Consider the following 21,005-nt stretch of genomic DNA (forward strand, 5'->3'; position numbering starts at 1 on the left):
TCTCCAGTTCCACCCAAGTTGCACTTTTAACAGCTCTATTTTTTGGTCTAGAGTTACTATGCGTAGAGTTAGTGATATAAATACTAAGTCCACAGCTGGGAAAGTATTTAGGTAAAATTTGATGTTTTTGTTGAGCTAATTGATTCGGTCCCAATATTTGTCGGCTTGTTTGCCGGGTGTTTATTTTAATGATCTATTCAATTATTTATTCGATTCAATTTAGACGAACGTAGTTATATTTCATGGATTTTTTGTTTCTATACTCGCTAAAAAATCAAGTTGGAAAATAAGAAATTTTAAAGCGATTTGCTTGAATTTTTTTTCAATATCTTTCTTTTTGTTTTGAATGCTTGATTTTTGTGTGCTGATTTTTTTTGTGCCGAGTGTGTGGAGTAAGCTTAAAAGAGCTAGTAGTCATTTTTCTTAGGGCAACTTCTTTTTAATCCATTCAAGGTGATGGGACAGCGTATTGTTTTACCTTCAAAAATTTTTCCGTTTTAAAATTTTCTGTAAAGTTTTTTTTCGGCGATTTTGACTTAACTGCTTTTCTACGAATGTTTTTTGAAATTCAATCAACAAAGTGATTGAATCGGCTTTTTTTAGATTTTATCGGCTTTAAGTTTTTTGCAAAGTGAAATTTTTGGCTATTTTAGATTACTCTATCTTGAAGGATTTTTGAAGTTGTTTTTGCATTTTTGATTGTCTTTTTATTTGATTTTAATCATACTCATTTGTCTTAATTTTTGTATCGCATGTGGTCAAACTTTTTTTTCTGCTGTAAGTTTAGTTTCCGAATTGGGTCTTGCTTTCACTACATATAAAGCTATTTTGGACACATAATGAGCAGTACATTTCGGTTGATTTCCAGCTTATTGGCTGGCGGTTTTAGTATAGTCGGCTGGTCTACCTAATATATTGTTTCCTACAAATTTCCGGTTTTGTTTTAAAGATCAATAAAACTCTAGCTCCATATTTTCGATTGCTCAAAATTAACCCCACTACGCCCTCATGAAAAAAAAACAAGAAAAATTTAACTTCTAGTTTCTTAAAACTTTGTTTTTCTAGTTCCTTTTCAATTTTTTCTGCGCTCGAAGTCTTCGAAGCTACTTCTGCAGGGTCATGCTGACTTAATCCTATACTTCTGTATCGCAAGTGGCACGAAGCTCAGCTTCGCATCTGTGTTTAACATTCAAATGTCTAGCGTACTTGCTTAGAATGAACTTATATCGAGGCTTACGAAAATTTAAATTTTGGTAGACCTAGTTTTTCCAAATTTTTTCGGCTTATGTTTTGTTAGTTTGGTATCACAAGTGATGCGAAGTGACCCCGAAAATTTTTTACACTGAGGGTACTTACCAACTTTGAGTTTAAACTTTTGTTCTCAGGTTCTCAAGACATGATTTTTTTCGGCGCAACTGTTTTTTTACACAAGACAATTTGATATCTTAAACATGAATTGCATTCAAGACAAATCATGACGTGAAAATTTTGGTAGATGTAGTTCTTTGTTGATCGTTTTAAGCAAACTTTCGACTTTGACTTCCGCTTAGTTTAGTTTTGGCTCGCTTATCATGCTATGTTTATGATGTATCACATGTGGTGCGAAGCTCCGCCACTCCGCATGTGTGTAAGATTTCAGTTCTTTAATTATGGTCAAATGAAGCATTTGTTATTGAAATATCGAAACCTGATTTTTTCATATGCAGTTGTTAATAATAAAATTTCAAAAAAGTAACTTTTCAGATCCTACACGCTGAATTCAGTGTCATTCTACTTCCTATCTGAGCAAAAGGAAGATGTTGACCACGGAATCATCACAACACTCCAGAATGGAGACGAACAGACCAGACGGAGACTGGCTGTGTACTGCCTGAAGGACGCCTTCTTGCCTCTAAGACTGCTGGACAAGTTGATGAGTCTTGTGAACTACATGGAGATGGCCCGCGTGACTGGGGTTCCCCTCAATTATCTGCTATTTAGAGGACAGCAGATCAAGGTAATGAAATTGAGGAACATATTTAGATTTTTTAAAAGTGAACCTCAATTTGTTTATACGCAGCAGATTTCCACGGTTTTTAAAAAGATTCGACATAGTTAAACTTCGTGCGCTCTCGGGTAAACAGGATCTCCTTTTCCTGATTTTGCAGGCGACGTAGCAAGATTGACAGGTTTAGTGGAGGTCTTCATTTTTTATTACAAGTCACTTCATTGGGGCATAGGTTAGGTTGGAAAACATCAGGAAATCAAAATCATAGCATGCTACATTACCATCGTTTTGGTCAGATTGAATTGGACATCCCAGCTGTTTTTCAGGTTATTTCTCAGCTGTTGAGAAAGTGTGTGGAACACGACATGCTGATTCCCACTGTGAAGAGTGAGCCTTCGGATGAGTTCACGGGGGCGACTGTTATTGAGCCAGACAAGGGATACTACGATCTACCAATCACCACTCTCGATTTCTCCTCTCTATATCCCTCTATCATGATGGCACACAATCTCTGCTACAGTACTTTGATTAAGCAGCACCACATCAAGGCAAGAAGCTTTTTTAAACTGTATGTGACCGATTCGGGAGGTAAATAAAAAGTGTGATTTTGATATCACATGGAATGGCGCGGTGAACTTAGTTTTCAGATGAAAACATGATTTTTCAAATAAATTGTTTCTGAGGCGTGAACCATTAGTATTCGTGAACAATAGGACTTCATTTTCAGGAGTATAATTTGTCGCCAGAAGATTACATCAAAACCCCAACTGGGGATATGTTTGTGAAGACTACAGTCTGCAAAGGACTTCTTCCCGAGATCTTGGAGAGTCTTCTGGCTGCGCGAAAGAAAGCGAAGACTGACCTAAAAAATGAGACTGACCCTTTCAAGAAGAAAGTGTTGGACGGACGACAGTTGGCGTTGAAGATCAGTGCGAACTCAGTGTATGGGTTTACGGGTGCACAGGTGGGCAAGCTGCCCTGTCTGGAGATATCTGGAAGTGTGACTGCGTTTGGACGAATGATGATTGACCAGACTAAGAAAGTGGTCGAGGAGACATACACTATTGCTAATGGGTTAGTAAATTATGTGAAATATGTCGATATTTCCTAGGATCTAAATTAAGTTTTAATATCATTGAAAGAATGTTTTTATGGCTCTCACGCTCCATAGTTTTTTCTGCTGTAGGCGTTTTTGCATCATAAATTGATTAAGTATGCTTTGCATAACTTGTATGTATTTTATCCTATCCTCATGAATGTTCAAGCAGAGTTTTCAGGCTTGAATGTTGATTTATAACTCGAATATTTATTAGTTTCGTTAGTAGCTTTTAGTTTTACGCACACAATCAGCGTTGCTAAAGCAAATTCATTTTGTTTCCGGTGTGACATGAAAGTTGTCTTCCCGTTGTCGTATAGCCTCATTGATATTCAAGAAACACCGATATTTTACATTGCAGCTCAAATTGCGACTGAAAGGGCTTCAGTTACCTTGCCTAATGTCTTTTTCACCATTCAAGAAGTTTCATAAAGGTACCTGATTTAGCGTGAAAAAAAAAACAGAATCGTTAGAAACCCGCCTCATGCCTGATTCTTGGTTTTCAAAACAATAATTTTAAAAGTCATGAAAGTTTTTTCACGTCTTGAAATTCATATTAATGCGTTCTCCGTGCGTTTTTAAAGCCCATTTCGAAAATTTGTTGGCGTTACTGGACCAAAATGTTTTTTTTTGCTAATTAAAGTTGTTCGGTTTTTGTTTGTTTGTTTTTCTATCAGGAAAAGTAAAAGATATTTTTCTCGCTCGTATATATGGACTATTTGAGGTTCGAAAGTGGAATATAATTTTCAGATTTCCCAGCGGAATAAAAACTGGAGTTTTTGATTTCCATAATGATAAAAGCATTAAGCATGTTCAATCGTTGAATCTTGCAGAAGTTCAAATGAATGTTTATAAACTGATTCATGGTTCAAATTCGAAGATGATATTTTCAAAAATAACTTGAATAACCGGCGCTCCAGCTCCATAGCACTTTGTGCTATAGGCATTGTTGCAGCTAATAATGATTAGTGCTTTAAGCGTTGCCAAGGTGTTCAACCACTGAATCTTGCGGAAGTCCAAATAAAGTTTTTAGACCTGATTATTGTTCAAACTCCAAGATGAGTTTTTCAATAATAACTTGAATCACTAGCTCTCCAGCTCCATAGCACTTTGTGCGATAGGCGTTTTTGTAGCCAATAATGATAGGAGCATTAAGCATTGCCAAGGTGTTCAATCACTGAATCTTGCGGAAGCTCAAATAAAGTTTATAGACCTGATTATTGTTCAAACAAAGGTGATTTTTTCAATAATAACTTGAATCACTGGATCTCCAGCTCCATAGCACTTTGTGCGCTAGGCGTTTTGGTAGCCAATAATGATAGGAGCATTAAGCATTGCCAAGGTGTTCAATCACTGAATCTTGCGGAAGCTCAAATAAAGTTTTTAGACCTGATTATTGTTCAAACTCCAAGATGATTTTTTCAATAATAACTTGAATCACTGGCTCTCCAGCTCCATAGCACTTTGTGCTATAGGCGTTTTTGTAGCCAATAATGATAAGAGCTTTAAGCATTGGCAAGGTTTTCAATCACTGAATCTTGCGGAAGTTCAAAAAAAGTTTTTAGACCTGATTATTGTTCAAACTCCAAGATGATATTTTCTATTGTAACTTAAAACACTGGCTCTCCAGCTCCATAGCACTTTGTGCTATAGGCGTTTTTTCAGCCAATATTGATTAGAGCATTAAGCATTGCCAAGGTGTTCAATCACTGAATCTTGCGGAAGCTCAAATAAAGTTTTCAAACCTGATTATTGTTCAAACTCCAAGATGATTTTTTCATTAATAACTTGAATCACTGGCTCTCCAGCTCCATAGCACTTTGTGCTATAGGCGTTTTTGTAGCCAATAATGATAAGAGCTTTAAGCATTGGCAAGGTTTTCAATCACTGAATCTTGCGGAAGTTCAAATAAAGTTTTTAGACCTGATTATTGTTCAAACTCCAAGATGATTTTTTCAATAATAACTTGAATCACTGGCTCTCCAGCTCCATAGCACTTTGTGCTATAGGCGTTTTTGTAGCCAATAATGATAGGAGCATTAAGCATTGCCAAGGTGTTCAATCACTGAATCTTGCGGAAGCTCAAATAAAGTTTTTAGACCTGATTATTGTTCAAACTCCAAGATGATTTTTTCAATAATAACTTGAATCACTGGCTCTCCAGCTCCATAGAACTTTGTGCTATAGGCGTTTTTGTAGCCAATAATGATAAGAGCTTTAAGCATTAGCAAGGTTTTCAATCACTGAATCTTGCGGAAGTTCAAAAAAAGTTTTTAGACCTGATTATTGTTCAAACTCCAAGATGATTTTTTCAATATTAACTTGAATCACTGGCTCTCCAGCTCCATAGCACTTTGTGCTATAGGCGTTTTTGTAGCCAATAATGATAAGAGCATTAAGCATTGCCAAGGTGTTCAATCACTGAATCTTGCAGAAGCTCAAATAAAGTTTTCAAACCTGATTATTGTTCAAACTCCAAGATGATTTTTTCATTAATAACTTGAATCACTGGCTCTCCAGCTCCATAGCACTTTGTGCTATAGGCGTTTTTGTAGCCAATAATGATAAGAGCTTTAAGCATTGGCAAGGTTTTCAATCACTGAATCTTGCGGAAGTTCAAATAAAGTTTTTAGACCTGATTATTGTTCAAACTCCAAGATGATATTTTCTATTATAACTTAAAACACTGGCTCTCCAGCTCCATAGCACTTTGTGCTATAGGCGTTTTTTTCAGCCAATATTGATTAGAGCATTAAGCATTGCCAAGGTGTTCAATCACTGAATCTTGCGGAAGCTCAAATAAAGTTTTTAGACCTGATTATTGTTCAAACTCCAAGATGATTTTTTCAATAATAACTTGAATCACTGGCTCTCCAGCTCCATAGCACTTTGTGCTATAGGCGCTTTTGTAGCCAATAATGATAAGAGTTTTAAGCATTGGCAAGGTTTTCAATCACTGAATCTTGCGGAAGTTCAAATAAAGTTTTTAGACCTGATTATTGTTCAAACTCCAAGATGATATTTTCTATTATAACTTAAAACACTGGCTCTCCAGCTCCATAGCACTTTGTGCTATAGGCGTTTTTGTAGCCAATAATGATAAGAGCATTAAGCATTGCCAAGGTGTTCAATCACTGAATCTTGCGGAAGTTCAAATAAAGTTTTTAGACCTGATTTTTGTTCAAACTCCAAGATGATTTTTTCAATAATAACTTGAATCACTGGCTCTCCAGCTCCATAGCACTTTGTGCTATAGGCGTTTTTGTAGCCAATAATGATAGGAGCATTATGCATTGCCAAGGTGTTCAATCACTGAATCTTGCAGAATTTCAAATAAAGTTTTCACACCTGATTTTTGTTCAAACTCCAAGATGATTTTTTCAATAATAACTCGAATCACTGCCTCTCCAGCTCCATAGAACTTTTTGCTATAGGCGTTTTTGTAGCCAATAGTGATAAGAGCTTTAAGCATTGGCAAGGTTTTCAATCACTGAATCTTGCGGAAGTTCAAATAAAGTTTTTAGAACTGATTATTGTTCAAACTCCAAGATGATTTTTTCAATAATAACTTGAATCACTGGCTCTCCAGCTCTACAGCACTTTGTGCTATAGGCGTTTTTGTAGCCAATAATGAAAAGAGCATTAAGCATTGCCAAGGTGTTCTATCACTGAATCTTGCGGAAGCTCTAATAAAGTTTTTAGACCTGATTATTGTTCAAACTCCAAGATGATTTTTTCAATAATAACTTGAATCACTGGCTCTCCAGCTCCATAGCACTTTGTGCTATAGGCGTTTTTGTAGCCAATAATGATAGGAGCATTAAGAATTGCCAAGGTATTCAATCACTGAATTTCGCAGAATTTCAAATAAAGTTGTCAAACCTGATTATTGTTTAAACTCCAAGATGATTTTTTCGATAATAACTTGAATCACTGGCTCTCCAGCTCCGTAGAACTTTGTGCTATAGGCGTTTTTGTAGCCAATAGTGATAAGAGCATTAAGTATTGGCAAGGTTTTCAATCACTGAATCTTGCGGAAGTTCAAATAAAGTTTTAGGACCTGATTATTAAAGTATTAGGACCTGATTATTGTTCAAACTCCAAGATGATTTTTTCAATAATAACTTAAATCACTGGCTCTCCAGCTCCATAGCACTTTGTGCGACAGGCGTTTTTGTAGCCAATAATGATAAGTGATAAGAGCATTAAGCATTGCCAAGATGTTCAATCACTGAATCTTGCAGAAGCTCAAATAAAGTTTTCAAACCTGATTATTGTTCAAACTCCAAGATGATTCCTTCAATAATAACTTGAATCACTGGCTCTCCAGCTCCATAGCACTTTGTGCTATAGGCGTTTTTGTAGCCAATAATGATAAGAGCATTAAGCATTGGCAAGGTTTTCAATCACTGAATCTTGCGGAAGTTCAAATAAAGTTTTTAGACCTGATTATTGTTCACTCCAAGATGATTTTTTCAATAATAACTCGAATCACTGCCTCTCCAGCTCCATAGAACTTTTTGCTATAGGCGTTTTTGTAGCCAATAGTGATAAGAGCTTTAAGCATTGGCAAGGTTTTCAATCACTGAATCTTGCGGAAGTTCAAATAAAGTTTTTAGACCTGATTATTGTTCACTCCAAGATGATTTTTTCAATAATAACTCGAATCACTGGCTCTCCAGCTCCATAGCACTTTGTGCTATAGGCGTTTTTGTAGCCAATAATGATAGGAGCATTAAGAATTGCCAAGGTATTCAATCACTGAATCTCGCAGAATTTCAAATAAAGTTGTCAAACCTGATTATTGTTTAAACTCCAAGATGATTTTTTCGATAATAACTTGAATCACTGGCTCTCCAGCTCCGTAGAACTTTGTGCTATAGGCGTTTTTGTAGCCAATAGTGATAAGAGCATTAAGTATTGGCAAGGTTTTCAATCACTGAATCTTGCGGAAGTTCAAATAAAGTTTTAGGACCTGATTATTAAAGTATTAGGACCTGATTATTGTTCAAACTCCAAGATGATTTTTTCAATAATAACTTAAATCACTGGCTCTCCAGCTCCATAGCACTTTGTGCGACAGGCGTTTTTGTAGCCAATAATGATAAGTGATAAGAGCATTAAGCATTGCCAAGATGTTCAATCACTGAATCTTGCAGAAGCTCAAATAAAGTTTTCAAACCTGATTATTGTTCAAACTCCAAGATGATTCCTTCAATAATAACTTGAATCACTGGCTCTCCAGCTCCATAGCACTTTGTGCTATAGGCGTTTTTGTAGCCAATAATGATAAGAGCATTAAGCATTGGCAAGGTTTTCAATCACTGAATCTTGCGGAAGTTCAAATAAAGTTTTTAGACCTGATTATTGTTCACTCCAAGATGATTTTTTCAATAATAACTCGAATCACTGCCTCTCCAGCTCCATAGAACTTTTTGCTATAGGCGTTTTTGTAGCCAATAGTGATAAGAGCTTTAAGCATTGGCAAGGTTTTCAATCACTGAATCTTGCGGAAGTTCAAATAAAGTTTTTAGAACTGATTATTGTTCAAACTCCAAGATGATTTTTTCAATAATAACTTGAATCACTGGCTCTCCAGCTCTACAGCACTTTGTGCTATAGGCGTTTTTGTAGCCAATAATGAAAAGAGCATTAAGCATTGCCAAGGTGTTCTATCACTGAATCTTGCGGAAGCTCTAATAAAGTTTTTAGACCTGATTATTGTTCAAACTCCAAGATGATTTTTTCAATAATAACTTGAATCACTGGCTCTCCAGCTCCATAGCACTTTGTGCTATAGGCGTTTTTGTAGCCAATAATGATAGGAGCATTAAGAATTGCCAAGGTATTCAATCACTGAATCTCGCAGAATTTCAAATAAAGTTGTCAAACCTGATTATTGTTTAAACTCCAAGATGATTTTTTCGATAATAACTTGAATCACTGGCTCTCCAGCTCCGTAGAACTTTGTGCTATAGGCGTTTTTGTAGCCAATAGTGATAAGAGCATTAAGTATTGGCAAGGTTTTCAATCACTGAATCTTGCGGAAGTTCAAATAAAGTTTTAGGACCTGATTATTAAAGTATTAGGACCTGATTATTGTTCAAACTCCAAGATGATTTTTTCAATAATAACTTAAATCACTGGCTCTCCAGCTCCATAGCACTTTGTGCGACAGGCGTTTTTGTAGCCAATAATGATAAGTGATAAGAGCATTAAGCATTGCCAAGATGTTCAATCACTGAATCTTGCAGAAGCTCAAATAAAGTTTTCAAACCTGATTATTGTTCAAACTCCAAGATGATTCCTTCAATAATAACTTGAATCACTGGCTCTCCAGCTCCATAGCACTTTGTGCTATAGGCGTTTTTGTAGCCAATAATGATAAGAGCATTAAGCATTGGCAAGGTTTTCAATCACTGAATCTTGCGGAAGTTCAAATAAAGTTTTTAGACCTGATTATTGTTCACTCCAAGATGATATTTTCTATTATAACTTGAAACACTGGCTCTCCAACTCCATAGCACTTTGTGCTATAGGCGTTTTTTCAGCCAATATTGATTAGCGCATTAAGCATTGCCAAGGTGTTCAATCACTGAATCTTGCAGAAGCTCAAATAAAGTTTTTAGACCTGATTGTTGTTCAAACTCCAAGATGATTTTTTCAATAATAAGTTGAATCACTGGCTCTCCAGCTCCATAGCACTTTGTGCTATAGGTGTTTTTGTAGCCAATAATGATAAGAATATTAAGCATTGCCAAGGTGTTCAATCACTGAATCTTGCGGAAGTTCAAATAAAGTTTTCAAACCTGATTATTGTTCAAACTGCAAGATGATTTTTTCAATAATAACTTGAATCACTGGCTCTCCAGCTCCATAGCACTTTGTGCTATAGGCGTTTTTGTAGCCAATAATGATAAGAGCATTAAGCATTGCCAATGTTTTCAATCACTGAATCTTGCAGAAGTTCAAATAAAGTTTTAGGACCTGATTATTAAAGTATTAGAACCTGATTATTGTTCAAACTCCAAGATGATTTTTTCAATAATAACTTGAATCACTGGCTCTCCAGCTCTATAGCACTTTGCGCGATAGGCGTTTTTGCAGCCAATAATGATAAGAGCATTAAGCATTGCCAAGGTGTTCAAATCTTGCAGGAGCTCAGATAAAGTTTTCAAACCTGATTATTGTTCAAACTCCAAGATGATTTTTTCAATAATAATTTTTCTCACTGGCTCTCCAGCTCCATAGCACTTTGTGCTATAGGCGTTTTTGTAGCCAATAATGATAAGAGCATTAAGCATTGACAAGGTTTTCAATCACTGAATCTTGCGGAAGTTCAAATAAAGTTTTTAGACCTGATTTTTGTTCAAACTCCAAGATGATATTTTCTTTTATAACTTGAAACACTGGCTCTCCAGCTCCATAGCACTTTGTGCTATAGGCGTTTTTTCAGCCATTATTGATTAGAGAATTAAGCCTTGCCAAGGTGTTCAATCACTGAATCTTGCGGAAGTTCAAATAAAGTTTTTAGACCTGATTATTGTTCAAACTCCAAGATGATTTTTTCAATAATAACTTGAATCACTGGCTCTCCAGCTCCATAGCACTTTGTGCTATAGGCGTTTTTGAAGCCAATAATGATAAGAGCATTAAGCATTGGCAAGGTTTTCAATCACTGAATCTTGCGGAAGTTAAAATAAAGTTTTTAGACCTGATTATTGTTCAAACTCCAAGATGATATTTTCTATTATAACTTGAAACACTGGCTCTCCAGCTCCATAGCACTTTGTGCTATTGGCGTTTTTTTCAGCCAATATTAATTAGAGAATTAAGCTTTGCCAAGGTGTTCAATCACTGAATCTTGCGGAAGTTCAAATAAAGTTTCTAGACCTGATTTTTGTTCAAACTCCAAGATGATTTTTTCAATAATAACTTGAATCACTGGCTCTCCAGCTCCATAGCACTTTGTGCTATAGGCGTTTTTGTAGCCAATATTGATAAGAGCATTAAGCATTGCCAAGGTGTTCAATCACTGAATCTTGCGGAAGCTCAAATAAAGTTTTTAGACCTGATTATTGTTCAAACTCCAAGATTATTTTTTCAATAATAACTTGAATCACTGGCTCTCCAGCTCCATAGCACTTTGTGCTATAGGCGTTTTTGTAGCCAATAATGATAAGAGCATTAGGCATTGCCAAGGTGTTCAATCACTGAATCTTGCGGAAGTTGAAATAAAGTTTTTAGACGTGATTATTGTTCTAACTCCAAGATGATTTTTTCAATAATAACTTGAATCACTGGCTCTCCAGCTCCATAGCACTTTGTGCTATAGGCGTTTTTGTAGCCAATAATGATAAGAGCATTAAGCATTGCCAAGGTGTTCAATCACTGAATCTTGCGGAAGCTCAAATAAAGTTTTTAGACCTGATTATTGTTCAAACTCCAAGATGATTTTTTCAATAATAACTTGAATCACTGGCTCTCCAGCTCCATAGCACTTTGTGCTATAGGCGTTTTTGTAGCCAAAAATGATTAGAGCATTAAGCATTGCCAAGGTGTTCAATCACTGAATCTTGCGGAAGATTAAATAAAGTTTTAAGACCTGATTATTGTTTAACCATATGATATTATTTAAGAATAGTTTTAATTACTGGCTCTCCGGCTCCACAGTACTTCGTACTGTAGACGTTTTTGCAGCCAAAATTGATAAAGTATGTTTTGGTTAAACTGTACATATGGAATCACAGCATATTGCAGATATTCAAAGAAGTCTTGTTTTAAATAAATGGCCATATCAAGAAAGCATGTGATCTTAGAAAGGAAATTGTTTTCGAATTTTTTTTTTCAAGTAACCATAGTCTTTTGTGTAGCTACAAGCACAATGCTCACGTAATATACGGAGACACGGATTCGGTCATGGTCAAATTCGGAGTGGACTCTATCGCAGAAGCCATGGACCTGGGCAGAGAGGCCGCGGAGTTTGTCTCGAAACAGTTCATCAACCCTATCAAGTAACTTTCAATTGAACTAGAAATTCCATTTCGATCAGGGGCAGATTTAGCCCCCCACCCCCCTGTCCGCATAAATTCGACCCCCTTTATCCGTTTGTGGCTGACGGACCCTCAAATTTTTTGAAAGGCGCCTCTGATGCAGAAATATGGGCCAAAAAGGTCTTTTTGGTGCTTTTGGAGAGCTCGAAATTCATTTTGGTCGACCTAAAAAAAGGTCGACGAAGTTTTCGAACAATTTTTTGAAACCCCCTCACCGAGAAAATCCTAGATCCGCCCCTGATTTAGATGCAGGTTCAGGCTTAAGATTTTTTCAGACTGGAATTCGAGAAAGTATACAGACCCTATTTGCTGATCAACAAGAAGCGGTACGCTGGACTATACTTTACCCGCCCCGAGGTCCATGATAAAATGGACTGCAAAGGTAAATCTTTTACATCTTGCATTACATCATCAGTTGCTTTCTATTAAGATAATAAATTGAGTTTGCTTCTGCAGAAGATTTTGATTTTGGCATGTGAGATTCTTGGAGATTCATGTTTTTTAGTTGTCGCATCATTCGAGATCTTGAACGTCTTTTTAGGAATCGAGACAGTAAGAAGAGACAATTGTCCTCTTGTGTCCAATCTTCTTAATGTGGTCTTGCAGAAACTTCTGATCGAAAGGGATCCAGACGGAGCCACTAATGTGGTCAAGCAGACCATCAGTGACCTCTTATGTAATAGGGTTGACCTTTCACAGCTCATCATCACGAAAGAGTTGACTCAGTCAGACGAAGAGTATAAGAGTAAGGTGCCTCATGTGGAGTTGGCGAAGAAGTTGAAAAAGCGAGACCCGGGATCTGCGCCTAGTTTGGGCGACAGAATCCCATATGTCATCACTACTGGTTAGTTAATTATTGCTAAGTATAGTAGTGAATTAGTTAAGTATAGAATCCCTTTTATTTTTGTATAGAATCCCTTTTATTTTTGTATAGAATCCCTTTTTATTTCATGTTTTGACGATCTTAAGAACTTACTCCAGTTTGCTGATACTCCAAAAGTTGAATATGACGATGATGAGGATAATTTTATTTTCTTTAGGTAAAAGTAAGTTGCAAAGTAGCAAACGTGTCTAGCTATGTAATCTCACCAAGCCTTACATTCTTTCGAAATCATCAAAAGCTATTCGATCTTATCTTTCTCACTTACCTTGTCGATTTCCTTGAACTCTCCTTTCTTCGAATTTACAAACCACTCTTTGTACTGTTTGATAGCGTGCTACAAAATTAGAATTTATTTAGTCAGGTGAGATTATTGTAAACATTTGTTACAGGTAGTAGAAATGAGCCCGTTTACATGAAGGCTGAAGATCCCATGTACGTGTTGGAAAACGGGCTTCCAATAGACACCAAGTACTACCTGGACCAACAGTTGTCCAAGCCACTAATCCGGATATTTGAGCCAGTGTTCGGAGAGTCGAAGGCGGAGTCAGTGCTGCTTCACGGGGAGCATACACGAGTGAAGAGTGTGGCTACTTCTAAAGTGAGTGGACTGGCCGGGTTTGTGACCAAGAAGGCTACTTGTCTGTCATGCAAGGTACGTTCTCTTCCATTATATAATTTGCATGGATAATATCAACACATCGAGATCCAAGCACCGATTACAAGTTATTTTTACCGAGATCATTCCATTCCGTCAAGTAGAAGTTGTTTCGAAATTATAGGACTAAAAATTGTGGGCAGATATGATTATTTCAGGCTGTTCTACCGGATGAATCAATGGTCGTGTGCAAACACTGTAAACCGAAAGAAAGCGAACTGTACCAGAGAGAAATTCTGAAACTCAACAGTATCCAGGAGAAGTTTGCTAGGCTGTGGACCCAGTGCCAAAGATGCCAGGGTTCTCTGCACGAGAAAGTGTTGTGCACTAATCGGGATTGTCCTATCTTTTATATGAGACAGAAAGTGAGACTCGATTTGAGTGGTCAGGAAAAAGTTATGAACAGATTTGGCAACCCTGCCGATGATTGGTGAACATTCGCGGAGATATATTGCTTTGAAGAGACTCGAAGTTCTGATAACTTAGTGATATTTTTTGAAAACTATGACTGACACAATGTTTGAAATTGACGAATATTTCAATGTATTGTCTAGGCGATATAGTTTGTGGTTTTGAGCTTTTGTGATAACACTGATTTTTTACTATCTAATTTTGTACCTTTTAATCTGAATTGCAATTAACGTATTGATTTGTTTTATTAATCACTCTAGCGAGAGCAATGGTCTTGTAATCGGGAACTAGACTTTATTTCATTTCCATTGATAAAAGAAAGGCAAACTCCACTATCGAACTGCAGAAGTGTAAAGGTCACAAAAACGGGATCGACTTCTAATTTCAAAAGTGGAATTTAATTATCAGATTTCCCAGCGAAAAAAATCCTTACGTATTGATCCAGTTTTCTCAAATTGGGTTAATATCCTCAATTTTAAATTAATTTGGAAATTCAAACAGGTTTAACGTCATCTATTTTTTTCTTCGAAGTTCGAAGGCTGAGATGTTTAAAAAACAAGTCAGTTTTTTGTTCTTTTGCACCCATTACTCTTTTCGAACTGTCAGTTGGCTAAGTTGAGTGAACCTTAGCTCCTTCGAGAATTCTCATTTGGAGATTGCTGTTGTACCCTGAGGTCTGGAGCTCGAGTCCTGGCCGGACATTTTTTTCAGTATGTATGAAATAGAAAATTATTGTTTTTTTGGGTAAAATTTGAAGTGTCGTACTATTGTTTGTCTACTTATCTTTGTCGGCTTAGTTGCCAGGTCGAGAATTATTTTTATTGTCAGCATTTTCATAGCAGAGCCCAGTTTTTTTATTAACTCCTGTAATTTGTAAAATTAATAGCCGTGACGTAATTTTTCCTTAGTTTTTTTTGGTATAAAATTTTAGTTGGTCTAAATGGTTTCGGCTAATGTTTTATCGGCTTAGTTACTTTTTTGTGTCGCTTCAAAGTCAAAAATGATTGATTTGATTTTTGAAAATTTAGGTTGTTTGTGTTCAGGTAATCAAAACTTCAATTAAATTTTCAAAAATTTTTATGACAACAATTTATGACTTGTTTTGTTTTCGGCTTAATGGGCGTCTACCCACTTGTTGTCGGCTTAGTGGCCGCTCGGCCAAGACTAAAAGCCTATTTAATTCTGGTGCCTATTTTTTCCGTCTCATTTTCTATTCGCTAGTTTGCAATGCTGAGCTTGCGTTGTATTGCAGGTGATACCAAGCTTTGCTTCGCCTCTGTGTTTACCCTAGCTTCGCCTCTGTGGTAAAAAACAGAATATTGTCCTCAAACAAACTAGCAAATGTCAAAAAACAGACTTGTGATTAAAAGAAATAGCCGTGCAAAGCAATCAAATTTGAACTCTGTAATTTTTCAGTTTAGAAATGATTCGCTTCATCCTAATCCAGAACAGAGCAGGAAAAACGCGGCTCGCAAAGTGGTACATGCCGTTCGAAGACGACGAGAAACAGAAACTAATCGAAGAAGTGCATGCTCTGGTCACTGTCCGTGACGCCAAACACACGAACTTCGTCGAATTCCGAAACTTCAAAGTCGTCTACAGACGCTACGCCGGACTCTACTTCTGTATCTGCATAGACATTTACGACAACAGTTTGGCATATTTGGAGGCCATTCATAACTTCGTCGAAGTTCTCAACGAGTATTTCCATAACGTCTGTGAACTGGATCTGGTATTTAATTTCTACAAAGTATACGTAGTAGTCGATGAGATGTTCCTGTGTGGCGAGATGAGGGAAACTAGTCAAGGAAAAGTCCTAAAACAGCTGCAGTTTCTGCAGACATTAGAGTGATGATTCTCGATGATCGGTATCTCGATTAGTCATTCATTCAATTCTATTCCCGGTGTGATTCATAATCTGTTTCAAAAATCAGTGGCAATTTCTATGTATATCGGAAGCCTATAAATTAATGATGTATTATTTATCAATCTTTTATTTTAATGAATACATTGCCTGTTGCACCTGAAGATGTAGTTTTGTAATTTTGTATCCCGCAATTTATGATGTTTGCTTGCTGAGGTTCGAATCGTTTAGTTTTGATTGCTCTAATGTAATTTCAAACATCGAAGGTATTTTTTCTTACCAAAATGAAGTTGAGCAATATTATAGGACACAGAAAAATGCAGGGTGAATTGTTTGAGCCAAGATAGAAATATTATTTAACCAAAAGGTAAGGACCAGTTCTTGGGCATTGAAACTGTTGAAAGCATACCTAAGGCCAGTTCAAAGGTGATGGTATTTTTTCTATGAAATTCTAAAGATGAAGAGACTACAAAACTACGAGTTTTTTTTTATTTTACTAAACAATTTTCAACTGTCTTTTGTTGGCTTTGTTTCTATGCTCCAGTGTTTGACATATTTCATCGAAGCTTCTTTGTTGGCGTGACTTAGAGCCATCTGATGATAAAGTTACATCTCAGGAATTTCTATATAATGTAGTGAAGACACTTTTATATGTCTTGCTGATTTTTCTGCGGTTTTTTGATTTCTTTTAAATATTTATCAAGTCAAATTCAATTCAAAAGAAATGTTGTAGAAATTTGTTCACGCTGACACGCTTTAATGCAGTTTTCAACAGAAAAAATTAATTTAAAATAGACTTTCGTATATTGAATTTTAGAAAAATTAAAGGGGGCAACTGGAAAAGAGCCAAAAAACCTATTGGTCGAGTTTTCTCAATTTTGATCAGTTTTTATCAAAAAAGGTGAGTGAAAAAATATTCTCGAAATTCTAGGTGATATAATTCTTCAAGTTCCAGAAATGAAAATTTTCGAAAAATAATAATCATTGTTTTCTTATTTTTGAGTTTTACAACTGCTGGCTCATTAAACTTTGTTAACTTTTAGAGGTACTTTTTACCGTTTTTGTTCGACCATCGAAAATGGGAAGAAACTTTGTATTCGGGTGTGTTTAATTTTTTTTTTCTACGCAATGCCAGGAACCATAATAATTATCGGACTGAGCTGAGTGATATATATTCAGTTTTGAAAAAAACGGCTTAAAGTTTTTGGTTTTTCGTCTAAGTTCGACCAAATAAAGTGATGATAACTTGCTAAATGGGTCATTTAGGCTGAAAAAAAAATTTTTTCCAAGTGGAAACAATTTTTGAAAGATATATTTGACACTTGCCAAGCAAGAATTGTTTTTTTTTTTTGAATTTTATAAATCTTTGTTCAAAAAAAGAAATGTTTTTTTTTAAGTGTTTTCCTTTTTTTGTTTGTCATTCTTTTTTTGAAAATGATTGTTATCGATAATGCCTAATTTACTAACTTTTAGGGCGTGCGTGTAGTTTTATCCACGTCACGAACTAAAAAACGACACTAATTTGAAGAACTTCTATTTGTAGTTTTTATGAATATGGTCGGAACATTCTGTGCTGCTTGCACTGCAACCAGCTATCCTTGTTTGAATTGTATTTGCAATTTGCAACATGGATAGTAAATTGCTTTGCAAGCAACACAAGTTTTTTTGCATGTCGTTTCAGGATTTTTCAATAGTTTTCCAAAAACTTCGATTTGAAAAATTTTTTCTTGAATTTTGAAATTCATCATTTTGGTGGGGTACTGTCAAAGAACTCTCTGAAGGTTTGTATCTGGCCTCCTAATATGACTGATCAACGCCTTTTCTTTTTCGAGTTGTGACGTTTTGTGTATTTTCAAAAATTAAATATCAAAAAATAGTGATGTCAATGTACTAACAGCAGTTGTAGATATGGCCTCTATCCAATTATGATAGCTCAAATCCCATTTGTTTCCGAGATTTGTCCTTGTTTGAATGTTTTTTTTAAGTGTTTTCCTTTTTTTGTTTGTCATTCTTTTTTTGAAAATGATTGTTATCGTTAATGCCTAAGTTACTAACTTTTAGGGCGTGCGTGTAGTTTTATCCACGTCACGAACTAAAAAACGACACTAATTTGAAGAACTTCTATTTGTAGTTTTTATGAATATGGTCGGAACATTCTGTGCTGCTTGCACTGCAACCAGCTATCCTTGTTTGAATTGTATTTGCAATTTGCAACATGGATAGTAAATTGCTTTGCAAGCAACACAAGTTTTTTTGCATGTCGTTTCAGGATTTTTCAATAGTTTTCCAAAAACTTCGATTTGAAAAATTTTTTCTTGAATTTTGAAATTCATCATTTTGGTGGGGTACTGTCAAAGAACTCTCTGAAGGTTTGTATCTGGCCTCCTAATATGACTGATCAACGCCTTTTCTTTTTCGAGTTGTGACGTTTTGTGTATTTTCAAAAATTAAATATCAAAAAATAGTGATGTCAATGTACTAACAGCAGTTGTAGATATGGCCTCTATCCAATTATGATAGCTCAAATCCCATTTGTTTCCGAGATTTGTATTTTTTACAGTGGCTGCAGATGCGGCCGTGTTTCGACGTGTTTTTTTCAAAGGTTTTCAAAATTTCAACGTTTGAATTGTAGTGCTGCGATGGTACTCTAGGCGTTGTATATCTGGCCTCCAATTACGACTGCTCAAAGTTTTTCGTTACGGAAACACGCTATCATTATTTCAAAAAGTTTCAATGAACCAAGATCGTTTTTTGAAAAAGTATGTCATTTTTCAAATGAAAAGGAACATTAATTATAGTTGATTCTCTTTTAAATCGTTCATTTTATGAAACAGAAAGCGTTTTGAGATCTCCCCGTTCATTCTTGTTTGCTTTTAGTTTTTTCGTATATTTTCTTGCTATTCTCACGTTCATCAATCTGTTTGAAGCACCGGATGTGCAAGTTACCCGCTAGTACAGGTCATTTTCGAGGAATTTTCAAGGGACCTATTGTTGTAATCGAATGCCAAGATCTAAAAAACATCGCGCAACCCAATATGACAATTCTCGAGGGACCACATTTTGTACCCGAAATGCTTTCGCACTATCAGTGGTCAGATCAACCATCATTTATTCGTGTATTTTTAAGTTAAGTTGCCTTTTTGGTCAACCGAAAATAAAGTTTTCATAGATTCGACAAATGAAACCTTGTTGATAGTTCGCTGGAAGTGCAGTTTCGCTTGCAAACGAGTTTGACTTTTTCCAGAAGTTTTTGCAAATGTGATTGTAAATCATGTAGCAACCGAACAGCTCAAATGCCCATTATCCCGCCAACATGGTGACTCAAGGCAAGGTCTCTCAAATTCTAAAGGACCTCACATCGTCATCAGATACTGAATCGGACGTCAAAGACAACAGTTCAGCTCAGTCCAAATCCCCTTCGAGAAGAGCGAGTGGCGAGGCTGCTCTTATAAGAGCATTCGAACAGAGGCTGATTTCGTTCACGACAGCCAGATGGTTCGCTAAGCCAGTTTCGATGTCTCCTATCGTATGTGCACAATATGGTTGGCATTGTGTGGATATCAATCAAATTCAATGCACAAGGTTAGCATATGAAAATTCGAAATGGTGAAAAGATCACGCAGCTCTAACCACTTAAGCACACTTCGATTCTAGAATAAGAAAATGTTTTGAAATAGCTAGTTAGCAAATTTTGATGCATAATAATTGATATTACATTGCGGTTCTTAGTCAATATTTGAAATGGAAAAAAATTCAAATTGACTTTGCTATCTATTGCAGAGGTATATATTTTTTGTTTCTTTAGTGAAATCATCTGTGAAATTGAGGTAAAAGTTGTTTTGTCGTTGAAAAAAGTTGTGCTTGGATAATGCATGCTTAAATGAAACGTTTTTCAGTTGTGAAGAGATCATAGCCCTGTCAGGAGAAAAATCAGAAGAAGAATACATAATTTCAATCCAGTCAAAAGGTCACAATCCCATTTGCAAATGGGCATCCAACCCCGTTCCCAACAGTCTAGCTCACAAGATTGAAGATGTGAAGAGTGTTCTACTGTGCAACGCCAAGAAAGTGATGGAATGCTCGGAAAGTAACAAGAAATTCAAAGCAGAAGAATTGTTTGGTGTCAGTAATTTTTCAGTTCCGGATTATGAGGAGATGGATGAGCAGCGATCGGTGCTCATGGAATCAATTCGCAATATTAGTAAGTAACCAGTTCATCATTAAATGTATGCGTTTTCAAGTGTTTTCTTAAAAAGAAGTGCTCTGCTTGGATCACAGAAGATATTTTGGTAATATTTTAAAATTATTTTACTAATTGTTGGACAAATTTTGTATGCTTCTATTTTTCAATCCTCTCTCGCTTGATAGGTAAAGTTGGTTCGATATATTATTTGTTTATTTCAAAATTCACTCAATTTGTTTTATTTGCTATATTGTGCATATTGAGATTATTGCGACTATGAACATGTGTTTCAGCAAACAACATATCGTGTTGTGATCGCATACTTGATCTCTCGATGTTCGGCTGGAAGCTAAAATCAGAGAGTGTGATAAGCTGTGATAAGTGCAAGCGACGCGCAAGAGCCTCAAACTTCAAAGACAAGCCATTCGACCCTTCAAAGCAACATTTCTACTGGTGCAGCTGGATATGCAGTTCCTATGATGACAAAGAGTCTGAACCGGGCTGGTCTAGAAATTTGAAGGCCAATGTGAGAAGTCCCTTCAAACTGAACAAATCAGATGTGGCCTGTGAGCATGGCATTGAATCAGTGAAAGCTGTTCGAACTTTGTTCAGAGCACTCTAAATTATTATGCTCGAGTGTTCCTGAAATGAATATGAGGAACCGCCATACGAATATGCTGACATTCGAAAACTGACATGCTGCAAACTAACTTGAAAAGGCGAGTCTTTTGACTATGAACATCGGTAACACACTAAAGAGAATATTGAACTTTGTAGTTTTTTAGATAACCTTAAATGTTGTCAGTGATCTATTGTGTTATTTTTGATGGAATTTCAGTTTCAAGTTTCCACGTGCTTGTTTTTTTTGTATTG

The 21,005-nt window shown here is 36.1% G+C and overlaps 3 protein-coding genes across 3 annotated transcripts in view; all 3 read left to right on the forward strand.

Annotated features, from left to right (window-relative positions):
• Positions 1–14,323, forward strand: part of LOC134844256 (DNA polymerase delta catalytic subunit-like) — a 471,945-nt gene extending 457,622 nt beyond the window's left edge. Inside the window, exons 5-12 of the mRNA XM_063860876.1 lie at positions 1,744–1,996; positions 2,314–2,535; positions 2,715–3,061; positions 11,957–12,097; positions 12,412–12,518; positions 12,678–12,980; positions 13,409–13,671; positions 13,833–14,323. Coding sequence (XP_063716946.1) covers positions 1,744–1,996; positions 2,314–2,535; positions 2,715–3,061; positions 11,957–12,097; positions 12,412–12,518; positions 12,678–12,980; positions 13,409–13,671; positions 13,833–14,108 — 1,912 coding nt within the window. The 3' untranslated portion in view covers positions 14,109–14,323. The remainder of the gene's footprint in view (positions 1–1,743; positions 1,997–2,313; positions 2,536–2,714; positions 3,062–11,956; positions 12,098–12,411; positions 12,519–12,677; positions 12,981–13,408; positions 13,672–13,832) is intronic.
• A 1,175-nt stretch (positions 14,324–15,498) lies between these two features.
• Positions 15,499–16,390, forward strand: LOC134856730 (AP-2 complex subunit sigma). The gene has a single exon (XM_063873001.1). It carries the CDS (start codon positions 15,509–15,511, stop codon positions 15,935–15,937), a length of 429 nt encoding a protein of 142 aa, XP_063729071.1. The 5' UTR covers positions 15,499–15,508; the 3' UTR covers positions 15,938–16,390.
• A 2,653-nt stretch (positions 16,391–19,043) lies between these two features.
• On the forward strand, positions 19,044–20,988 carry LOC134844326 (zinc finger C3HC-type protein 1-like). The gene is made up of 3 exons (XM_063860963.1): positions 19,044–19,531; positions 19,846–20,150; positions 20,426–20,988. The coding sequence occupies exons 1-3, from the start codon at positions 19,263–19,265 to the stop codon at positions 20,752–20,754; spliced, it is 903 nt and encodes a 300-aa protein (XP_063717033.1). The 5' UTR covers positions 19,044–19,262; the 3' UTR covers positions 20,755–20,988.
• The last annotated feature ends 17 nt before the right edge of the window (positions 20,989–21,005 follow it).

Source organism: Symsagittifera roscoffensis, chromosome 1 (genome assembly GCF_963678635.1).
Source record: "Symsagittifera roscoffensis chromosome 1, txSymRosc1.1, whole genome shotgun sequence".
NCBI lineage: Eukaryota > Metazoa > Xenacoelomorpha > Acoela > Convolutidae > Symsagittifera > Symsagittifera roscoffensis.

What these genes read in the sequence shown, in the direction of transcription:
- LOC134856730 (XM_063873001.1), top strand. Translation starts at nt 15,509, where the DNA reads ATGATTCGCTTCATCCTAATCCAGAACAGAGCAGGAAAAACGCGGCTC.
- LOC134844326 (XM_063860963.1), top strand. Translation starts at nt 19,263, where the DNA reads ATGGTGACTCAAGGCAAGGTCTCTCAAATTCTAAAGGACCTCACATCG. An exon ending in AATCAAATTCAATGCACAAG is followed by an intron (nt 19,532 to 19,845) that starts GTTAGCATATGA and finishes AACGTTTTTCAG; the next exon opens with TTGTGAAGAGATCATAGCCC. An exon ending in GGAATCAATTCGCAATATTA is followed by an intron (nt 20,151 to 20,425) that starts GTAAGTAACCAG and finishes CATGTGTTTCAG; the next exon opens with CAAACAACATATCGTGTTGT.